We start from the raw sequence: 23,498 nt of genomic DNA, 5'->3' as shown, positions 1-23,498 counted from the left end.
ATCCTCTCCCCACAGGCTTCACAGACAGTTGATGACATAAAGGTTTATTTCCAATGCAGTAGTTGCTTTGCTAGTGTTGGGTGAAAAGAGCTATGTTTCAGGTGATGATTATTTGATTGGGGGAGATTGGATTCTGAGAGCAATTTATTATGCGTGTGGTTAGACTGCCTAGTTTAATTTGTCACGTAACTGGGTTGGATCTTGTTCTCTTGCTTTAGTGTTTCCTGGAGTTTATCATACGAATGAAATGAATGATGCAGTTGGTTTGAGGAGAGAGAATCCACAATTTGGACAGGTAGTCCTAACTATATTAGGTGCTATTATTACTTCTACAAGTGTGGCAATAAATGATGGGAAAATTAGACGTTTATATAAGTTGGTGGATATACTTGCTTTAAATACTGCTTGAGCACTAACTCAAATTATTTCAGAACTAATTTCTATTATAGCTATGGCGATGCAGAATCGCTTATTATTATTATTAGATATCCTTCTTGGAAGGACGGCAGTGTTTGTAAAGTACTAAAGGTTAAGAGGTGCTGTGCTTTCATCCCAGATAACAGTCCTATCATTAATTCTTATACCACAAACTTGTCTAACATCTCTCATGAACTTTAATCTTTGGAAGAGCACAGCTTATGGGAAACTATAGGTCCCTAGGCTAGTGAGCTAGGAATGGGTTTTAGTAAGGTTGGTGAATGGATAGATAATTTGGGGAGGGGGTACCTTACGTACTATGTAAACCACTCTAATGATTATAATGATTGGTGCAAATGTTTCATTTCTTTTATTGAATTCCTGGGAGCCCGATTAAAAATTGTGGGTACAAGAATGAGGAGAGATCATTAAAGAGAAATTGATCTGAAAACGACAAGATGGAACATATTGAGGATCTTACCTACAACCAATTTAAAATGTTGAAGGAGAGTTCTAGAAAGAAGTGGAAAATAATGCAGACAGGAAGAACACATTGCTGATTAATAAATGTTGTATTCTTTGTTTTAGTGAGTATATAATAATAAGAGGGGGGATTACTGCGAGATTGTTTTAAAGTTTAAATTGTGAAATAATATTAATGTGCAATTTGTCACATGATCTTGCATTTTCAGACTTGATTAATATAATTGCAATTAAAACTGATTTCATATGATGTATCAAAGTGAAGTTAATAATGTGTTTTAGTTAGGCCACATGTCTGTATAAATGTCCATTTTGAACAAGATGTATGCCATCTCTGTCACTCACTGCTGCTGGCCCGCTCACATCCTCCCCCTACAGGATTTGCAGAACACAGTAAGCTGATTACATAATGGCTAATGTTCCCTGCAGTAACTACTTGGCTAGTGTTGGACTTGATATGATGGGGATGTAAGATTGCAAAAAACATCTATCTCATTTGGTTTTTTCAGTGGGCCCATTCACTGGGAGAAAGTCTTTATGTCTGAAAGTTTCATATTGTTAGCAAAGAGGGTGTTAAATAGAAATGGGATGGTGCTTATGTTTAAAGGTAATGTTCTGCTTTATTCTTGTGTTCTGATTTCCTAATGAAATTATACTCCTGCTCACACAACGATGATTCTGCAGCTTTTTAAGTTACCATGCCATTATTGTGTAAGAACCCCTCAATTTTGGTGTGAATCACAGTTTTCCTTAGCATTTCTATGCAGCTATGTTGCCGCCCATTAAGATTTTCTGATTTTTACACACTTTATATAACTTTGCATCTGAGAGCCTTCATGCCATTAACGCTATACCTCTTATTTTGAATCGTTTTAATAAAACCCTTTAACTTTTTATTATTCCAGAACTCAATTACTGAGTGGACCCAATATTTAATGAACAGTTTTTACTCTGCTAATTAATGTTTGAGGAGATGCCTTAACTAGGGACACACTGCTTTATGAAATTGAGTTTAAACACAGTCTCTTCTCCAGAAAACTGTGGAAAAAACTTGAGATACATTTTAGGATGTCCAAATTTTCGGGTAGTATTGTGCTCCCACGGGCTCAAGCAACAAAGGAATGAGTGCAATGTGGGAGGGGCAAGTAGAGACTATTTGTAAAACGATGCACTCTTATAGAGTGCTACACTAAAAAATAAAAACCCCGGAGGGGTGGAGGAGGCAAACCACTATGGGACAGGCAGTGGATGGGAAGCAACAAGGGAGAAATTAAGCAGGGATGAGACCTGGGTGAAGGGAGGGACGGGGTTTGGATACAATAACATGTGGCTGTGGTGGGAGGGGCGGGTAGAGACGGCCTGAACATGATGCACTCCTCTAGAGTGCTATACTGGAAAATAAAAAAAAGTTGTTCTGCAACCGCGCAGCCAATGGAAGGGCACTGGCAGCAGACAGAAGCGCTGACCAATGAGAAGCAAGGAATTGAGAGTAAAGCTGAAGCCAACCAATGGTAAGTAATGGTAATTAATGGGTGGGCTCAAAGCCCTTTTTAATTTTATTTTTCTATTATTCAAAAGAGACTCACAAACTCTGTTTAAAGACCTAAACCTTTGCAGTACGAGTTTTAAAGGCTGAACACTTTTACATATCTCTGCCGTTTGGGGCCAACAATTTGAGAATCCAGGAATAAAAAAAAAAATATTAAAACAAGCATTTGCAATTCAATAGGTCTCGCAATAGAAAAGTTTGAGCTTTTGGTGTGTAAAATGTAATTTAAAAAAAAAAATTTTGTTTGTTTTTCAAAATATAAAAGTATTAATTTTGTTATTAGAAATGCCAATAGTTATAAAGTTAGCAAATGTTACATCTATAGCATTAGTAAAGGTACATGTTTTGTTTGCCCCTGTCTTACATGTATTGATCTGACAAATCACAATGTTTTAACAAGAACAGAAGTGAAAACATTTAACATCTTTTTAGGTCATTTGTAATAAAGCTTTAAACATTGACAGAAAATATTTGAACCAGTTGTTGTTGAATGGTTGCACAGATTGATGCTGTGTTGGCGCTGAGCGATGTTGTTTTGGGGACTAGTGATGCTGTGGCGTTCAGTGATGCTGTTGTAGCACATAGTGATGTTGTGGTGCCCCTGAGTGATGCTGTAGTGGTGCTGAGTGGTGCTGTGGTGGAAGTGTGCACTGCCGGCTGGTGGTGTGTGTGCCTGGTGGAAGCGTGCACTGATGGCTGGTGGTGTGTGTGCCTGGTGAAAGCGTGCACTGATGCTGGTGGTGTGTGCCTGGTGAAAGCGTGCACCGACGGCTGGTGGTGTGTGTGTGACTGGTGAAAGCGTGCACTGATGGGTGGTGGTGTGTGTGTGCCTGGTGAAAGCGTGCACTGACGTCTGGTGGTGTGTGCCTGGTGGAAGTGTGCACTGACAGCTGGTGGTGTTTGTGCCCGGCAAAAGCGTGCACTGATGGCTGGTGGTGTGTGTGCGGCTGGTGAAAGCGTGCACTGATGGCTGGAGGTGTGTGTGTGTGTGGCTGGTGAAAGCGTGCACTGACGTCTGGTGGTGTGTGCCTGGTGGAAGCATGCACTGACGGCTGGTGTTGTTTGTGCCCGGTGAAAGTGTGCACTGACAGCTGGTGGTGTTTGTGCCCGGTGAAAGCATGCACTGATGACTGATGGTGTCTGGTGAAACTGTGCACTTACGGTGTGGTTGAGTGTGTGGTTGTATGTGTGGTTGTGCTTGTGTGTGTGGTTGTGTGTATGGTTGTGTGTATGGTTGTGTGTGTGGTTGTGTGTGTGGTTGTGTGTGTGGTTGGGAGTGTGGTTGTGCGTGTGGTTGTGCGTGTGGTTGTGCGTGTGGTTGTGTGTGGTTGTGTGTGCGTGGTTGTGTGTGTGTGCTTGTGTGCGTGTGGTTAGGTGTGTGTTTGGGTGTGGTTGTGTGTGTTTGTGTGTGTGTGTTTGTGTATGTGGTTGTGTGTGTGGCTGTGTGTGTGTGTGGCTGTGTGTGTGTTTATAAAGACGTTTTAGCTTTCAGAAGTAAGCAGCTCCAAGGCAGAACGCCTTTCTGTATAACAACTGTATCACATGTCGGATATTGAACAACGCAGGGTGTCACATATCTAATATCAACAAGCATGCCTTTGATCGCATTAATTAATGTATTTAATGCAAGGCACAGGCAGTCACAGAGTTCTATATTAACGTCAACACAACACGGCTGTCCGATAGCAAGGTCTGAGGAAATGTGTTCAAACTAGTGGATGTGGAGACAAACAGGGAATGATGCGTGTTATCACCTATTTAAATGGCACTCAGCTGTGGAAGGCACCTCGAGAATGGTGTAATCACTGTGAGTGCTGTGGGTCTTGCGTATCAAAGTGTAGAAGATATCTATCTAAGTCTTCAGCTACAAAAGCAAACTAGAATAGGAAACCCGTAAAAAATGGTAAATTGCTGTCCCATTAGCTAGCATTCTTTTGTTTTCTGTAATGAAGAATAACGAGAGCACAAGATGACTATATATACAAGCTACTTTCACCCGATGTTAAAGATCGGGGTCTTTGAGAGTCAGCATTTTTAATGATCGGTATGCTATGATAACAGTGGCAGGCAGTGGTAGGATGCACCAAAATCGATTCGCCAACGCCACAATTGAAAGGTAATTTAAAAATCCAAAAAGACAGTAAAGCTATTATACAATTATGCTTACATTTACCAGTGTTTTTTCCATTTCTTGACATCAATGCATGTGTTGCGGTGTGGAGCAAAGGTCCTGCAGAATGTATTGTTTGCATGTATTTGCTGTTGGCCATATTGTGTGTGTTGTAAGTCACTCGGGTGCCTTTGTGTTACCAGAAGCCATTACGATCTACGCACTACGACCGCTGGGTGTGGTGGGCACTGGCAATTTCGTCGGCTCACCTTTGGGTCGTATTACCACCCATCGCTGATGCTCAGTGGCGTTAGTAGGTGTCTGCGCTGGGAAGACGAGGCAGGACTTGCTTCTGGCACATTGCTGCACAAGAGAAACTAGGGTTTGCACCATTGAAGCGCTGTGAAGATATACCCCGGAAGTCCACTCCCGCCCCGTGTAGGAAGGTACCTCCTGACTATGGTTGCCCCCAACTTTTTGCCCTGTGTTTTAGCTGGTTTTTGACATAGTTGACCTGGGGCCCTGCCAATCAGGACCCCAGGCCTACTGCTCTCTCTCTAAAATGGATTCCATGTACCCTAGGTACATTTCCAATTGGTACTGGGCCACCTTATCAGACCCTGTAACTCAGGGCATAGGTGTACCCAGGGCCTACCAGGGGCTGAAGCATGTATTATGCCACCCCTGGCTGGCCTCCTAAATTTGACACAACTGGCTGCATGACAGCTGGGGCAAAGTCGTGTAATCACCCTTTGCTGTAGATATAGTATACCTATATCTAACCCTAAAAATGGACACACAGATTCCTATCAGTCACTCCTATGGCAGGCCTTAACAATCCTGAAGGCAGAGTGCTTGGAATCGTGTGAGATGGTGCTCTGGCATGAGCTGAGCCTGTCTGCAGCTTGCGGAACCAAGTCCTAATAGCTGTTCCATGATATCGCATACCATATACTCTTAAGTGCATTATAATCCTCGCGGTTAAATGCTATCTTTGGTATTGCTTTATCAAAACATGTCGAGTAAGGTGTCATACGAATTGGAATACTAACCCCTCGCCAATTCTGGCGACGGGGTTAGCATTCCACCCTTCTAGAGGGACACGACATGTATGTAACTGTGAACCCCGGTTAAAGTTAAACGAAGCCTCAGCTCCACAAAATGGATGCTGCCACCACAGACACGAGTCTGACCTCCTGCTGCTGGGAGTCCTTCCAGCGAGGAGAGCTTGGACAAAGGGTTTCCTGTCCGGGGCGGTGCTAGCGCCATCCCAGACAGGGTTTTGTGTATCCTGGGTAGGCAGGGCTTTACAGGAAGGTGACTGCTGAGTGGCACCCCGGTGCTCACTACGCATAGGCCGGTCAGAACCAGTTCCAGGGGCACACCAGCCCCTGGCCTGGGGAAAGTCCGGCATGGGAGAGGGGTGTAACCACCCCCCTCCTAGTCCCACCCATAGGCAGGACCTAGTCACCGGGTCAGCCCCTTTTCTTAGTATAAAGATAGGAGCGGGCCCCCTGTTCAAATTAGATCATCTTTGGAATCAAGACACGACTTTCTGCGAAAGGACATCAAGATTTCTTCTTCAAGATTCTCCCTTGTGGCTAAGGAGTAGTCACCCTGCATCCGCAGACACCATCCTAAGAACACTGCGGTCTGCTGCAAGTCCTTCCTCAGGAATCCGACGACACAGCTCGACGAGACCCGGCTTCCCTGGCACCTCTGACCTCTACTCACCTCTACAGCCAAGCTGAGAACCGTGAGTGCGACGAGACCTCGAGGGACCGACGATCGCCAAGACTGCACGACTTCTTTGCAACAAGCCCACCGACTCTTCCACTGGTGAGTGCTTTGGGGTCCGAGAAGCCCCAACCCTGAGCAGCTCCAGCACCGAAGATCAGCCCTCCAGCATCTCCACGATCTGCGTGGGGCCCTTCTGCTTTTTGCTGCTCACCGCGTTGTTTGGCTACTAGCCGGCTGGCTTGTGGCCTTCTTAACGACGCCCAACGACATCACTGCTGCTGGTCTGGTTGCTCCAGACTGGCCCTTGCTTCCTTCCACGAGAGAAGCACCCCGGACCCTCCTGGTCCACTCCAGACGCCATTTTGAGTCCACCGCGTGGGCTTGAATTTGCCAAGGCTTTGTTGCCCAATCCTGGGTCCAGCGACGCCGACAGCTTCATCCATCGTGGGACAGCTCGCTCATCCATCCTGGTCGCCGAAAACGCCTCCTGGTCCGTGAGATCTGCAGAGCACAGCGTCACCCACTCACCTAGTCGAGGTGACTACCATCCGGTGCCCTCCTGGTGCCACCTGACTACTGGCTAGTAGTCACGAACTTGGTCCCCTCTGCTTTCAGGTGTCATCCATCTTCAAGATCCAGGCTTGGATCTCTTCGAACTCTCTTCACTGGTCGCCTGCCAGCATCTTTCTTCCAGGCTCCTGGTCCGTCTACGAGGATTCCCGACGTCTTTTGAGACATATGCAGCTGCAGCCCCTGGGCTAGGTAACTTCGGCATTTCGGTGCCCCAGCATAGCCTCACTATCCAAGGGTCAGAATCCACTTTCGTTTTCCTCCTACCAGGTCGGGTTCGCCCAAGAACACTAACTCTGTGAAATCTAGCTACCATAGACTTTGTCCCGCATCCCGCGTGAGAGTGCACACTCTGCACCCGAGTCCCCTAGGCCTCCTAGAAGTAATCTGAAGATTCTATAGTCAAGACCTAGCGATTCCAAAGCCTATTAGTACTGTACTTACCTGCTAGTAATTTCGCATTCCACTTTCAGAGTATATGGTTTTCTGTGCCCCTCGGGCATTTGTATATACTGTGCTAACTTAAGTATTTTCGTAAGAGTTTTGTTTTGTGCTTAGTACCCTGTCCTCATAAAGAGTACAGGGCTGTTGTGATTTTAATAAATACACTGTTTATTTTCATAACACTTGTGTGGTGTCCTTTCACGGGGTATTCAAGGGGTACATGTGTGGTATAACAGCTGGCTTAACACGCCCTCTCGAGTCTTTAGCCTTAGACTGCTCGTATCCATGCTACTAGGATAGCTGGTCTATAAGGTTGACTTACAACCAATCATCAATAAGGGTTGTTTGGACTGATACAAAGTGCTCACTAGAATAGTGAACATTATATATCAGGCCAACTTCTCACACCCCGACATTAGGATTCTGGCTGAGTGGGCGACTGTCAAAACGGTAACGTAGAGAACACTGTCTGTGCAGCAGGGGGTGGCGCCCCAGCGGAATGCGTGGGATGTTTACATCAATAAACTGCAGGCTAAAGCACATGAGAGACTCCCTGAGAGCTAGCTTGGTGACAGTACGGAGTGCTAGCAGAAGTGAACATCACAAGCAATATGGCCGCATACAATGCAGAGATCGTAGTGCGTAGCGTATGCCACTCTGGTGTACATGCCGGAGCAACAGGTCAGCAGTTTCAGTGGGTGATGGGTAAAGCACTCACTTGGATATAGCCTTTCTCTTTACGTAATGTGACTTCGTGCGAGTTAAACTAACAGCACTTAGCAGCAGAATAAGGGTGGCAGAATAAGCCGGTTTAGAAATTCTTAAGGGCATTCTTGTTTAAAGCAAGGTCATTGAGTAACATTTCGTCAAACAAGACATGCATGGGAAGTGGGGGGCGGCCGGGAAACTGAAAGTACGGCCGGCCTGCCGGCCATGAATAATTTTGGGAGGAGAAGCCGCAGAGCACGGTCGGCCGGCCGGCCATGAATAATTAGGGGAGGAGAAGCCGCAGAGCGCACGCTGGGAGAAGCCCTTTGATGTGGTGTCACGGCCTGGCGGCTGTGAACAAATGCAAGAATAGAGAACAAATGGGAGGGGTGGTGGGGGGAGCAGGAGGTGAGCCTGAGAGTGGCTGAAGCAACATTGGAGGGCAGAAGTAAATGGGTACCAGAAGCTAGAGAACAATATAAATGGTGCAGGGAGAGCAAACATGCAATAGCAAGGTGGAGCTTGAGAAGGACGCAGACATGAAAGCAGCGTGGGTTGGGGGAGCACACTAGGGAGAGCGCATCATGGAAGGGCGCAGGGGAGAGCCACACGGGCGAGACAAGGCAGGGAGGAAGAGAAGCATTACTAGGTAGGCAGATGAAGAAAACGTGCGCTTTGGCGAGCTAAAACAAACAGAAACATGCACTGGAATATTGTGCAAAGCATCGCAGACTGTCAAAAAATAACCACGGTGCACATTATGTGGTGGGGCAAGCTCGTATGTGGTGTGCGAGGCGGGCAGAAAGGACGGCTGTGGGAGGGGGAGAGATGCTGATGTCAGATTAGCTGCGGAGCGGATCTCTTTCAAGTAGCTCACGGCCTCGAGGCCGTGAAAGTTAAAGCAATTAGGGGGAGGTGGGAGGGTGTCTGATATGCAGAAGGCTCGGGCAAGCTCGTGCACGAGGACGTGCACTTCTCGAAATCCGCTTTTTTGGAGCCTTTTGAGAGCCTTGGGTTTAAGTAGTGGTTCAGCTGCATTAGACTCGCATACTCATTCCTGCTGAATGGAGTAGGGGAGACTAAAAATGGGATGCTACATGCTTGCCACAACTTCCCACTGTGAAGAACTAAGGAACTGCAGAGAAGACAAAAGAGAAAGAAGCATTGATTCTCACAGTCACTAAAGTCACATTGATAAAAGTAAATTGTGCCCGATTATGTGCATTATGCAGCGACAGTGCTTTGTGTATACTGGGAGCAATAGAGATACAGTAATTTGGTGTAATAATCAATACTCACATCATGGTGATCTTCCACAACCCACACAGGCAACTGCTGGTATACTCGAAGGGGGCGGCAGCCGGGACCCTCAGTGCTAGTATTGCTCATTTTGACAAGGCTGCAGGTTGTTTCTAGATGTAAAGACAGATTGGAGGGTTCTATGGGAATTTAGTTATCATACTGTGAATATGTTTACTGATCAACAGGTTAGTGATCCATCCCACACAGTTACTCACAAAGTTAGAGAATGAAGATCAGTTTTAAATGTGGTACTCATATAAGCAATAACAGGATTTAAAAAGAAGGTAATACATTTATGCTCCACACCAATGTATCCTGCACAAAGCTGCAATTTAAAAAGGGATTTAGTTTGCTCCAATCTTTTTTGTGTTCCTTACTTTGACCAAACATTAGTTCTTAGACATAGGTCACCTGTTATGCCTTAGCTAAGGGGATAGAAAGATTCCTGTTTAACCCACCGGATAGCAACCAAGTGAAAGACAAGCACTACAAAGCCAATACGTTTGCCTATGCAAAATCTATCAGCTTTGTCAATGTTTATTATATGTTGCATGGCTTAAGAAAAAAAAATGCTAGGTTACGGCAAGGGTTGACTGCGTCTTTGCTCTTTTTCTCCCTTCAATCCATCTTGCATCCCAGCTCGCACTGCTCTGAAACATGTTAAAAAAAAATGCAGGGGTGTTTGTGGGGTATAGGGTCAGTGCATTAGAGAGCGGCAGATGTGTAGGGGGTGGGTGAAAATCAATGGAGGGAGGGAGTGATGAAGGAAGGTTACTTTTAGAGCGGTAGGAGAATCAGGGTTTTTTGTGTGAAAATGTGCCAGCGGAAGGGGAAATGTGGGAGGGCGACACTAATGGGACGGGGCTGACACTGCAGAGGATGGGAAGGGTAACTTCACGGAATGTTGGAGGAGGGTGGGGTTGGAGGAGAGGGACTAGAGAGCATGCACTCTCTAGGTGCATGCTAGTAGGTTAACAAATGGGTGCCCGCTGGCCAGTGGAAGTACACTGGCCAGCGGAAGCAGTACTTGGTCTATGCTCCTCAGCAGGAGCTGAAGACCCTGAAGACTGAAAAAAAGGAGGAAACCAAACGCCAGGAGAAGCAGCTGACCAATGGGAAGCAAGGAAACAGTGACAAGGGAGCCAATCAATGGTAAGTAAATGAAAGCAATGGACGGGCTCTATAGCCCTTTTTTTCGTAAGGACAATAGCTTTTGTTCTTAGCACAAGTGTGCTGTAGGCAAAACCTAAAAAAATGCACTTTGTGAATTGGGCCATTGTGCCAATGTAGGATATGCCCACGCACCACTTGATGAACAATGTGCAGTGTTTGTCAATCTGCCACCATCCAACATGCATATTAAAAATAGATACAACCTGAGCAATGGCTCAGTAAGTTACGCGCCCACTGCTGCAATCTGCGCCTAACCTGTTTGGCATCCCGAGTGGGCCAACTCAGCCATTCTTACTTCCACGATTGCCAAAATGAATAACCCACTATTTCAGCTCACATAAACTGATATAATGGGGGAATCAAGTGCCATAGAAAAGAATATTAATTTTGGAAAGCGTGGTTAATCAGTAACAAAAGAATTTCTGCAATAGAACAATGCGTACATATAGCATCGTCGTTGTATGCAATCAAAACCCTCTTTAGTATTAAATAATATACACATGCGCCTCTTGTCAGGTGCATTAAACATTTTCCCCTAAAATGTGTCTTTTTCCTCATGCCTTGTGCAAAGCACTGCATCCAGTCGCAGACAATTATTTATGCTGCACTTTCTAGGCATTTTTTTATGGCTATGCTGTGTCGTAAGCACATGGCTACCACACATGGGATTTTTTGTGATTTACACTTGGACCTGTAAATGAAACAACCTTTATCCATGTGAAACAGTTGATGTTCCATTTCCATCTTTAAATTTGAAGCATCTTTAAATTTGAAGCAGGTCTGGCCATTATTCTACGAGACACACTACACTGCTCTAACTTTGATCTTGACACAATCAAGGGCGCAAAAAGCTTAGTCTTTTTATCTTCCTAAATGCCTCCATGTCCTTCTCAGGAGCTCTGATCTATCGCCCTCCAGGTCAGAGTGCCACCTTCACAGACTCACTTGGGGATTCCTTAAGTCATCTCCTGCTCAGATATGCCAACTTTATTTTTGTTAGGCGATTTTAACCTTTGTTTAGACTGCAGAACTGAGCCAGGAGTCGACAATTTCCTCCAAATGACAGAACTACTGACATTGTACCAACTGGTGAAGGCCCCGACGCACCGGGCGGGTCATACTTTGGACGGGGTCTGCTCCAACTTCACCACACTATCGCTATATACCCCCCTACCCCAGATATGGTCAGATCATCTTTTTGTTCCCCTCACACTTAGGGATCCACAGAAGAGCCGCCCTGACAAACTACCCCCTGATTTCCAATCCAGGCGCAAATGGGCACAACTAGCTGATAACCCTAAGCTAGCTTCCACGCACAAGCTCATACACCCGTCCTGACAGGAATTATAGGGTGGGACTCTCGTCTCTTCTACTCCTGGCTAACCACTGTATGCAACAAACTAATTCCACCAGAGAAACACAATAAGAATAAGATACCAAAAATTCAGAAGGTCCCCTGGTTCATGCCGGTTCTAGCACAAATACACCTCAATTGTAAGCAACAGGATCAAAAGTGGAGAAGATCGCATAACACTGGAGACAGAATAGCTTGTAGAAAGCTCTATCACCACCAGATTAAACTCGCCAAAAAAAGAGTATTAATCAAGGAAAATAAAGGAGGCCAACAAAGATCAAAAAGTCATCTTCTCGATCATAAAGTCCTTTACAAACCCTGAAGCTCTTCAGATATAATAACCTCCTTTGCAAACACCGTGCGATTACATTTCAGTCTACTTTGAAGAAAAAATTATTAATATCCAAAAGGACTTCTTAACAATTCCCATCCACGACCAGGATGGCACCCCCAAGCCAGTTCCCGTCGGCACTGCCCACAGCATCAAAACTTTTGAACCAGTATTACTAGAACAGACTTGCGAGACCATTTGAGCCTGCAAATCAGGCTCACCACTGGATGCCTGCTCCCCCATGATTCTCCATAAAATCATAGACACGGTCAATTCAGTCATACATCAGATAGTTCATTCTTCCTTAAGCTCGGGCATAGTCCCAAATGAGGGGAAGCTTGCTCTGGTAAAACCACTCAAAAAGAAAGAAAATAATGACCCCCTCCGTGCTTTCAAACATCCGGCCCATCTCACTACTCCCACTACTAGGCAAAATCACAGAGAAATTGTACATACAGAGCTAACCAAGTTCATTGAAGTTGCTAATATCCTCCACCCACAACAATCTGGCTTCCGTCTGAAGCACTCAACAGAATCAGCCCTTCTGGAAGTTACTGACGCACTAAAATCTATAGCCGACAAAAGCAGGAAACGGTCCTGATCCTACTCGACCTGTTGGCCGTGTTCGATATCATCTCACATAGTATTTTTCTGAAGAGACTCAAAAGCGGCGGTATTTCAGGCACTGCTCTGGAATGGATAAAATTATTTCTTACCAACCGCAGACAAGCGGTGACCCTTGGTACTTTCCTCTCGACGGAAAGAAATATAACAACAGGAGTCCCACAAGGCTCATCATTGAGCCCACTGTGTTCAACATTTATATGACCCCGCTCATTTCTCTGATAGGTTCCTTTGGGATTGAAGTAACGTCCTATGCAGACGATACTCAAATGATCCTATCTCTCGATAACAACTCTACAGATGCCAAATGTAATTTCAAATGCTGTCAATCCAAAGTCATCCAGTGGATGAAGGATAACCACCTCAGATGTAACACCGACAAAACTGAAATCCTCCCCATTGGGAAAGATGCATCATTCCAGCCGGACAAGTGGTGCCCAGAAGGAACTACACCCCCGCCTGACATGGTCAAGGTAGCCAAAAATCTAGGGGTACAGTTTGATACCGCGCTTTCCTACCTTCCGCATGCTTCGCTATGGCTGGGACTTGCTACAGTCTCATCAAATCATTAAAAAAAATTATTTGATCTTATTCCACTCTCAACAAAGAAATCAGTAGCAGTGGCCTTGATTCTCTCAGACCTGGACTACTGCAACAGCCTTTTTGCAGGAGCCAACAAATCAACAATAAGAAAACTACAAGTTGTCCAAAAAACTGCGGTGCATCTGGTTCTGAAGCTCCCGCGAAGATCTTCGGCATCAGAACATTAAAAGTCCTCCATTGGCTACCGCTACATAAGAGAATCCTTTTTAAAATCCTTTTAATCACCTACAGAGCCACGCTTAAATCATGACCTAAGTACCTTTCAGCACGGTTCTCTCCCTACACCACAACCAGGACTCTAAGGTCCTCTTCAGCCAACCTCCTTAAACCGCCCATTTTCAGATTTAACAAAAGGAGGAAAAACAGTGGCCGCTCTGGGGACCAAAGCACGGAACGTACTACCAACTAATCTAAGACTTCAAAAAACAGAAACTCAATTTAGGAAGGCTTTGAAGACATGGATATATATCACCTCGGATGCATTCTGCCTTGCAATTATTTAGCACTGCTAGGGCTCTCGCTCACCTCCAACCAACCAGCGCCAGGATACTCCTTGTGGAGTGACAGTCAGCGCTTTACAAATACCAATTTACATTACATTACTTCAAAACAACTAGGACGGCTCAGGTCAGTGCAACATGATTGGCCCTTTTTAGACCTATTTCAGAACGATAGCTTTTTGCTGATAGTGTAAGCGCTCTGTAGGAGAAACCTAACAAGGTGATCCTCCTGGGAGAAATCTCCTCTCTCTTTACTACAAAGGACATATAACCACGTTTGTTAACACCTTGCAGTCTCCAGTAGGAGTCCCTGCTGTATGAGGCAAGTCTTCAATCCCGAAGCTGGCTTTGCAACAGCTATGGCCACTGGAATTATGCAATTGTGTGACAGCAGCGTTTTTTTCGCACAACTGTACATTTGAAGGATTTGCCTCATAATCTACTGTCTGCTGCATAAGCCTCAGATTTTAACAAAAAATATTTTTGTTTCTAGTTTAACTGTTCAAAAGTTCCTAAAAATGCAGCTATGTGTTGAAGCGCAGTGGATGGCCTTTTGCAAAGCCTGACTGGTCACCTTTCCATTTCTTATGGCTATATTTGGGTGTTGAACTGGTACTAATGAGGCACAACCAATGTCCAGGCTGTGGTAACAAGTGTAACAAGCACTCGCAAATCAATAGGTTTCGCCTGTGAGATTAATTATTGTTTTGTTGTTGTAAATTTTAACTTGGTAAACAGTTGTTCAATATAAAGTAAAGAAACTCTTTAAAAGTGTTATGACTTGTTTATTCAGAAAGGCAATATATTGTGCAGTAACTGGTGTTAACATAAATCACTCCTGTACCTTTGGGTGATGTTGACGCTATATAAAACGGACCCTAAAATAACACTGTGAAAAGCATGTTTAAATATGGAGGCGGTTTGGGGGGGATGTAGATAAAGTAGACAGTAGATAGAGAAGAGTAGGGAGGAAGACGGGCAGGCAGCAAGAGACAGGCATTTATTTCTAGCAAGAGTTGTCGGCTATGGAACATTAGATATGTAGAGAGAGAGTGTGAGGGTGTGGATCAAGGGCCAGGTACACAGATCAGGAGACAAGGAGGAAGATGGAGAACATTAGAGAGCGAGTTATTGGAGTGGAGATATGCAATACAGTGCAATAAGTCCCCAAAACACACTGACGAAGGCTTCCTTACCCAATCCAGCCAGTGGTGGAGGAGGGGAGGGGCAAGAGAGGAAAAAGAAAAACATATTGACTATGAAAACATACAGGACTTGCTGGACCACCCAACCCCACCCTAGCGCGCCATAGATTTGGCACCCTTACTGACACGGTCATATGGGAGATGTCTGATCACTCGTGATCATGAACGAGGCAATCTTCAAGTGGCAGCTCTGTTTTTTAATTTCTTTTTATTGAAATTTTTGCAGCAGCAAACATACAACAGAATGAAAAACATTACCGTAATTACACAGCATTGCTGTGGATACGATTGGTTTACCTGCTTCATTGTTCCATACATTGTTCATCCTTTATACAGTATTACATAGAATACAAGGTACACACACCACAAAACTTCAGTGCATTCAGTAAGTCATGTGATTTAGCAGTAATTCTTAACCCGTCTGTACCTACATGTGATTTCCAATGTTAATAGCCCAGAGCGTGCTGTGGTGTACCAGGTTTACCTACAATGCATCCCCGTCAGCAGCTCAAAGCCAGCTTGTGAATGGGGACCAGATATCTTTACGGCGGAATCGAGCCGGTAAGAGCTCCTAATAGCAGGACAGTTGATCCCTACAATATGTGATGTATTTCACGCAGACCTTTATGGTTGGGGGTGTTGTTGATCCCCAGTGCATGGCCACTCATCTTTTGGCCAGCAATAGTGTTGTGATTTGTCTCACGGAGGTCGGGGTGCTGTGTACATATCCCAACAGTACCACCAGAGGAGTTTTCGGCATGGTCTGCTCAGTTATATCCTCGAGGAGATTAAGTACCTCCAGCCAGAAACCAGCTATGGGTCGGCACTCCCAGGCCAAATGTAGGAAAGTTCACTGGGGGATCCCACACCGCCAGCAATTTGTGTCCGGGCCGCAGTCCCATGCTGTGTAATTGCGTTGGGGTATGAAAGATGCGGTGTATGTATTTAAAATGAATTAGCCTGAGGCGATAGTTGGGAGAGAGCTGCTCTAGTTGGCTATAGCAGAAGACCCATTGTTCGTCTGTGATTTCCTCTCCGGTATCTGCCTCCCAGGCGCTACCTGATTGAGGGGACGTTAACCGGGGATTCGCTTTGTGTAATGGTGTATATACGAGAAACCAGCCGAAGGGCCGATACAGTACGTATGTGTTACAGTGCCGGCAATGGTGATGGAGCAGTGGGGATTGTACTATATCTTGCACAGCATGCTGCTCGTATCTGGTAGTATGCTAATGTATCTAGTGCCGAGGGTTGTGGTGAGCTGCACATTTGTTGGAGTGTGAGGAATTGGCCTTCTGGGTACAGATCGCTGCCGTTGACAATTTTGTTCAGGTGTGCACAAACCTGTGGGTGTCTCTTCAGCAAGGGGGGAATTGTGGGTTATTTGGTAATGGCATGGATGAAGCATATATTACTTGTAATTTCACCCGTTTACAGAGGCCTTTCCAGGCCCAGTGCAGGGTTTCTGTTGTGTCAATTTTGTGTCTCGGGTATTTGTAATTCTGGTATAATGCCGTGTTTAGGGGTAGAGGTGCCAACCTGTCTATCTCAATGGCCATGTGTGGTTGGAATGGCATTGGATGCTGCCAGCATTGTAAAAATTGGGCCTGATATAGTGCAAGGTCCAGGGCTCCAGGACCCCCCTGTGCCAATGGCAGTGTAAGTATTTCCCAAGATATCCTGGGCTGTTTTCCTGCCCACACAAGCTTAATCATGCTAGTCCTGAGGCATGTAAAAAATTGTGAGGTTAGTGGCATGGCGATGTTCATGAATGGATTCAACCATTTTGGGAGGAGAATCATTTTGGTGATGGCAATGCGACTTGCGAGAGACTGGGGCAGTTTTTCATATTTTACTTTTGTTTTCTAACCACGCCATTGCCCTGCAATAATTACCCGACCAGGTTTCTTGTAAATCACTGCTGAGCCAGACCCCAAGTATTGTGTCAGGCCGTCCAAGCAGGCTATCGGATATTCAGTTTCAAAGTCGAGTGTACCTGTTGTTAGTGGGAGTACAGGGGATTTTGCCCAGTTATATTGAATCCCAGATATGCCGCCGTACCGCAAGAGTTCTCTGGTGATGGGTGCAAAGTTTACAGCCGGGTCAGAAAATTAAAGAGTAGTGTCATCTGCATACATCAATACAATCAGACCTATGGTGGTGAATCCTATCCCTCGATTTGTTTGGTGTTGCCTTAATCTGGCTGCTAGTGGCTCTGTCAAATAGCAAAGGTGATAATAGGCAACCCTGGTGAGTGCCCTGTGTCATCTTAATGAGATCAGATATTAGACCGTTGACTCAGACTCTAGCAGTTGGTTAGGGTGTAAAGAAGTTTAGCACGGCAATCACAGAAACAAGGGGGGCGAGATAGTGCAGGAGTGCAAATACTGTACGCAAGTTATGCAAGGTGGAACGGCCTGGCATGAATCCGGACTGGTCTACATTTGGAGGAAGACGCCAGGTGAAAGGTTGTATGTAGTGCTTCAGGACTTGGAACTGAATCATGATGGGTGTGCGATCCAATAGTGTGCATGGATAATGCGAGACCATAGTTGTCCAAGAGTGCATGTCTTTAGAAGTTAGCCAAAAATCCAGCGAGGACCATGCTTTGTGTTGTTGGGATATGCATGTGCCTTCGTAGGCAGTTAGGTGTATTGCCCTCCATGAGTTGATCAGGTAGTGATCGTCTATTATGTTGCGGAGTGCAGCAGCCGCTTATGTATGGTGTGTGCGGGTATGCCATCCCTGTCGTCCTTTGTTGATAGTACTAAATTGAAGTCACCGCCCCACAATACTGCAGTGTGTGTTGGTAGTGGCAAGCGGCTCGGTGTGTGGTTTTCTGCATGTGGTGGAGTCAGGGACATCTTAAGGATTTTGGGGGTCCTGGGCCAAATGTTTTTGGGGGGCCCCTGCTCGGAATAGCTTTGAATTTATGAACTAATTTCAATTCTTTCATGGACTGTTTGGCCAGGTCACTGACTGTGCACAGCCACACTCATTCAAACGTTAAATGTGTTTACATCTAATATTTAAGGATTGTGTTGTGTAATATTGATGCAAATAATCTCTGTGACACCCTCCCATTTCTCATATATGAAGTCCTGTTTTGATCTTAAAGAAACGTTTGTATGGATGCTGCATTAGACATAAACACAACATTTCTCTGCAAAATATCTGTTATAGACTCACACATCACACACATAGTTTTTTTTTATGTAAACAGTATTTAGAACCATCTGTTTAAGAATTATTAAAGGTCACAGGGACAAAACTTTCTGCAGAACAGAGCGGAGTATCAGGGGCCCTCTGAAAGACTGGGGCCCTGGGCCAAAGCCCACTTTGCCCATGCCTTAAAACGTCTCATCTCCGTGTGTGTTGATTGGACAATGTGATATGGCCTGAGGCTCAATTGGGATATACATAGCAGCAACATCAAAGGCAATACATTTAGCGATATTGAACAGTAACAATTAACAGCTCCTTCCCACCCCCACCCCCACCCCCACCAACCCCCCCCAATCAGGTTGTGTTGTCATTCCCTTCAACAACCCTTATCATGTGAACGTTCTGTGCTAGCCTAGGGCTGTTGGGAATTATCCCTAGGCGGACGTGGGGTAGCTGACTTTCGCCCCTGCACTGACAACAGAGTGGCCAAGCCCATGTGTAACACGACTTTGATGATTTTTTCTACATAACTAAAAAGGAATAAAGCTACACTATAGCTTTTTTGTTTGACAGCAATCTTAGAGAGGGACACACCCATACTTCCCTTTAGCCTTATTATCTAATGGTGCCCCGAAAACGTATCTGTTAAGACCCAACAAAGCAGGTAGTGGAAATTCGGGTATTCAGTCATTGTCACTCAGGCGACCATCCAGCAAAGCATCTAAGGTTTGCGTGATTTGGCTGCCTGTTTCGCAAACTTTAGTGCAGCTTTCGCGTCTGTAAATATTAGGGGTCTTCCAGTTCCTTGTATCTTTAGCTTTGCCGGGTAGATTAGGGCATATTCGGCTCCCGACTCCTGGATTAGCTTCTTGGTAGGGATGAACTCTGCGCGTCACCTGGACCTGCTGGGTGAAGTCTGGATACAAGGATATGGCGTTGCCTTGGTAGTGTGTAGATCCCTGCTCCCAGGCAAGCCTCAGGATTGTATCCTGGTCCCGGTAACTTAAAAGGCGGGCGAGAGATAGGACACGTCTGAACCCCCGGCGGTGGTCTAGGACTGAGAGAACAATGTGCTCGCTCAATGAGGAACAGGTTTGGGAGTTCATTCCCGAATAAATCTCTCAGCATGGATTCTACATATTTTTCCATGTTCTGGATGTCTGTAGTCTCTGGAACTCCTATGATTCTCACGCTGTTGAGCCTGGACCTGGCTTTCAGGTCTTCGTTCTTGGCTTTTATGAGATTCAATACTTTGTCCATCTGCAGCATCTTTTCTTGTGTAACAGTTTGTTGATCGTCAGCATCAGACACTCTGGTTTCAAGTGCGTCTATTCGGTGTTCGTGTTTCTCCACGTGTTGTGTTATCAGATCCATATGTGCTGCCAGAGTATCTATTTTAGAGTTGATGACCTGCTGGCTTGCTTCGACCTCTTTGAGCATGGAGTGCAAACCTTCTTCTTGTACAGCATTAATTTCTGTGTCACCGGCCGCATCAGTGGTGTTGAGCCCACCCTCAAGATGTTTAGTGGAGATTTTGTAGAATGTTAGTTTGGGTTATTTAGCATCAGTTTTCCCCATGACTATTTTGGCTATCTGGGGAGTCCAGAGGGAAACCTCCGCCCAGGGTCCCTTATTAGCTTGAGGTGTTTGGATTGGGCTTCTCCATGTGGGTCCTGGGTGGCCCAACCGGGTTCCTGGGTCTCTTTGTGTCTTTCCTGCAGGCATGTCTCATTGGGCACACACTGCACAATCCACTATCTTGCCCACAAGATTATTGTCCCCCAGCTGACTGCAGCAGTCGCAATGTAGCTATGGTGCTATACAGAGTTCATCTACATACAAGGGTGCGGGAGGGGAGGTGGGCACAGCCTACACCCACCTGATTTCTGGAATGTCCCCATGATAAGGTCTCCAGGCGGAGCACCTATGGCCAGTTTCTAGTAAACGGTTGTGCTGCAATTAGTGATGGTGGAGCCTGACCTGTCTCTCACGATTTTCACCTCGTGGTGCACCTCTTTATTTCTGCCCCGGTGTACTGGAAGCAGCGTCCCTCTGATCTCCCGGAGTCCCTGGAGCAAGCCGCCCCGCCGACAGCCCCAAGCGCACCCCGCAAACTCATGGCACGATAGCAGCGCTGCACTCACTGTGTCGCCTTTCCCCCGCTCTAATCATCATCTCGGGTCAGGCGCTTGCTGCACAAGGAACTCCACTTCTGGCAGCGAGTCCGTATTCCTACAGGTAGGTGGGCGTTCAGGCAGTTATTTCTTCTGTTGCGCACTGGTCTGGGGCTTCATGCGTGGGTCCGCTGCTCAATTGTGTCAGGTGGAAACCCTCAGCAAATCGTGTGGCTCAGTGCCTCCACTGCGAGAGTCTGCCCAGGACCCGCGCAACCTCTTTCTCCAATGGCCCAGGCCGCGCTCTGGGATCAACTTACACCATTTGGTCACAGAATCTGCCATCTGGGGCCTCTGCTGACATCCCCGGTCCACTTCGGCAGGACACCGCTGGCCCTTGGTGCGCCCCAAGGACTCCGGTCCCCTTTCGTAGATACCAGCAGGCAGGCAGGCGGGCGCTCAGGCGGCTGCACTTTCCATCACGCGAGCCCCTGGCTCTCACCCGGGCCTTGTGTTGTAGGGCGCAGCAGGTACTGGGCAGCCTCCTCCGTCTGTGGTCGTAACAGCCCAGAGCGCGGTCTCTCGAGGGCGAAAGTCTGTATACCCCCACTTTAGGCGGGCAGAAACCGTTCAGTCCTGCTTAATTAACAATGTTTAAAGCAGGATTATTTCGGATATTGAGGGTCGGCCGGCAGAGCCCACTTAATGTGCGGCCATGTTACAGCTCAGCTTGGCCACGGTCCCAAGTGGCAGATATGTTTCATTAATTCTAACAATGATATTCTTCCTGGGAGTACAGGGAATATTTAACAGGGCTTTAGGATGCCGCACTCGCAGGGCAGGACACAAAAGGAGACTAGTAGGGGGGGGGCTAAATCAGTCACCGAGACAGTGACTAACTCTTGCGTGGGCTCTCCCGGATCGACCGAGGAAAATTGTGGTGGAGCAGCAGTCTACATAGTCAAGTGAATTAACACAGCCGATACACTAATGGAGTACCACAAATGTATCAAAGAGGAGGAGCGTGTTTAAATACTTTAAGTACAATAAGGTACCACAACCCTTCCAAGTACACTATGCAGTTCTCAAGAATACCCTGGTTGAAGACCTGTGAGTGGGGAAAAAACTGCTTCCAGCAATGTAGTCGGGTAAGGAAGATCTGTGCATCCACACTCTATGCAAGAAGCCAACAAAGTGAAACCCTGAGACCACAAGACGTTGTTTTACGCTTAGAAGTTGAGTGACACAGACTTCTGTCGCTGTAAGTCCAATCTAAGATGGAGTCACGCTGAACTTGTAGGTGACGGCACACTCACGCCACACGTACCCATCAAGCAGCAAATGAAGACATTCCAAGAGAGTCGGCAGAGATACCAGAGCACACCACAGTATGCGGAGCAGTACGTGGGAGGAATATATGAGCACAATATGGTACGCCGGGCTTTACAGTGGGCCTGGGCCCCACTCTTTGCTTTTGACAGTCTCCGGTAGCAATGGTACTACTCACTCTGATTCCATATCGAAGCACACACTTAAGAACCTGCTTGCGTTGGTTGTGTGATACTTCGCCAGAGTCACCCGACGCCAAACATGAACAGGCTGATTCCGAGTTAACATTCTCGCTTTAACAGGCAAATTGAGCGTGGGGACCAGGTGCCTGAGCGGTCATGAAAAACAAGGTTAAAATAAAAAAATTTGATTAAACAAATGAATTTGGATGTTCACGCATACACCATCCTCCTCCCTACTCCGATGGTTCACTTCTCCAGTGATTTATTTTGTTCTTTGCCACCCCATGAATTTCTCCTCCAAACTTCGTGCCCCCTCCAGGGTTTATGAGAACAGTTTTAGATCTCACTATAAAGTATGTCCACTGGCTTCCACATACGATGTAGACGGTTGGTTTCCCATAACCCTCTGACCGCGACCTACCCCCCCTTTCCTTCCTCTTGGTCTCAACATGTCGCCCATGGTCGTTCTCTCGCCAGTTCCCCCCACATGTACCTAGTCCATAGTGAGGTTTCAAGATCTCATAACATAACACCACATAGGACTGAAGATCTCACTCTGTCTGTTCACCTCTTCCCCCAAAATCCCCATGGGCTCACGCTACCGCCTTTGTCGGTTTTTCTGACCACTCTCACCTATAACCATGGTCTCGTCCGGGATCTCCTCGATGAAACATTTTCGCTCGGTCTCCCCTATGTGGAAGTACAGCCCCGAACTCAGGGAGGCGCCTGCATGAAGCACTAACACAAGCCGCAGAAGCACCATCTTTACCACCAGCTCTGCGCAGGAGCAGCTGGAACCTGACACTTACTCCTAGTGGGGACCAGCGGCATGCTGGGAACCCGAGTTTAGTGACTGTTTGTTATGCGTAACCGTACTACATTGGGACCATAAGTCCCAGTGATACTTCCGCTAATAGGTCTTGGATCATAATGAAAACAAGCATTGTAAAGTCAATAGGACCTGTCTATCTGACATCTACTGGCTTTATCAATTTTAAGTTGCACACCAGTGTGGCATGGCTGAATGAGAAACAAGGGAAAGAGAAGAGGAGAAAAGAAAGAGGAGGAAACGAGAAAGCTGTAGCACGCCGAGAAAAAGGAGAGGAAAAGGAGACAAGAATCACAGAACACCTTGCGAAAGAGAAAGCACGGCGAAGCAGCATTTTAGTTGCTAGGAAAACAAAATGATGTCTGGCTGTCCACAGTCCCACGGACATGCGCATGCTGTCTGCATTGGACAGATGGCGAGAACAGCCATCTTTGTCCATGCAGATGTGTGCATGACCCTACAGGAGAATTGATAGCAAACGGCCCTCTCTGGCGAGAGCAGCGCATAATGCTTTCGCCAAGCGAGAGCTAAAAAGAAGTGGGGGACTAACCTAATTAATCAGTATGCAAGTGGCATCACTGCCCCTGACATCACGGCACGTGACATCACAGTGCATGACATCACAGGAAGACGCATCATAAGAAGTGACATCAGATCTTAAGCCCTCACATATATGTTTAGCAGGTCTATCATGAGTACATTTGAGGACATTTTGAGTATACTTGCAAACCCTCCCTATTTAGGCAGAAGAGTCCAATGTTGTCTT

The 23,498-nt window shown here is 46.2% G+C and overlaps 1 protein-coding gene across 3 annotated transcripts in view; it reads right to left on the bottom strand.

Moving 5' to 3' along the window:
• Positions 1–23,498, bottom strand: part of C4_1H5orf22 (chromosome 4_1 C5orf22 homolog) — a 520,226-nt gene that overhangs the window by 415,159 nt on the left and 81,569 nt on the right. For all 3 annotated transcript variants that reach the window (XM_086965124.1, XM_086965125.1, XM_086965126.1), the window contains one exon: positions 9,321–9,433. In XM_086965124.1, coding sequence (XP_086821250.1) covers positions 9,321–9,410 — 90 coding nt within the window. In that variant the 5' untranslated portion in view covers positions 9,411–9,433. The remainder of the gene's footprint in view (positions 1–9,320; positions 9,434–23,498) is intronic.

Source organism: Lissotriton vulgaris, chromosome 4_1 (assembly GCF_964263255.1).
Source record: "Lissotriton vulgaris chromosome 4_1, aLisVul1.2, whole genome shotgun sequence".
NCBI lineage: Eukaryota > Metazoa > Chordata > Amphibia > Caudata > Salamandridae > Lissotriton > Lissotriton vulgaris.
Note: the sequence above shows the minus strand (reverse complement) of the source record. Positions and strands in the feature narration are given on the sequence as shown.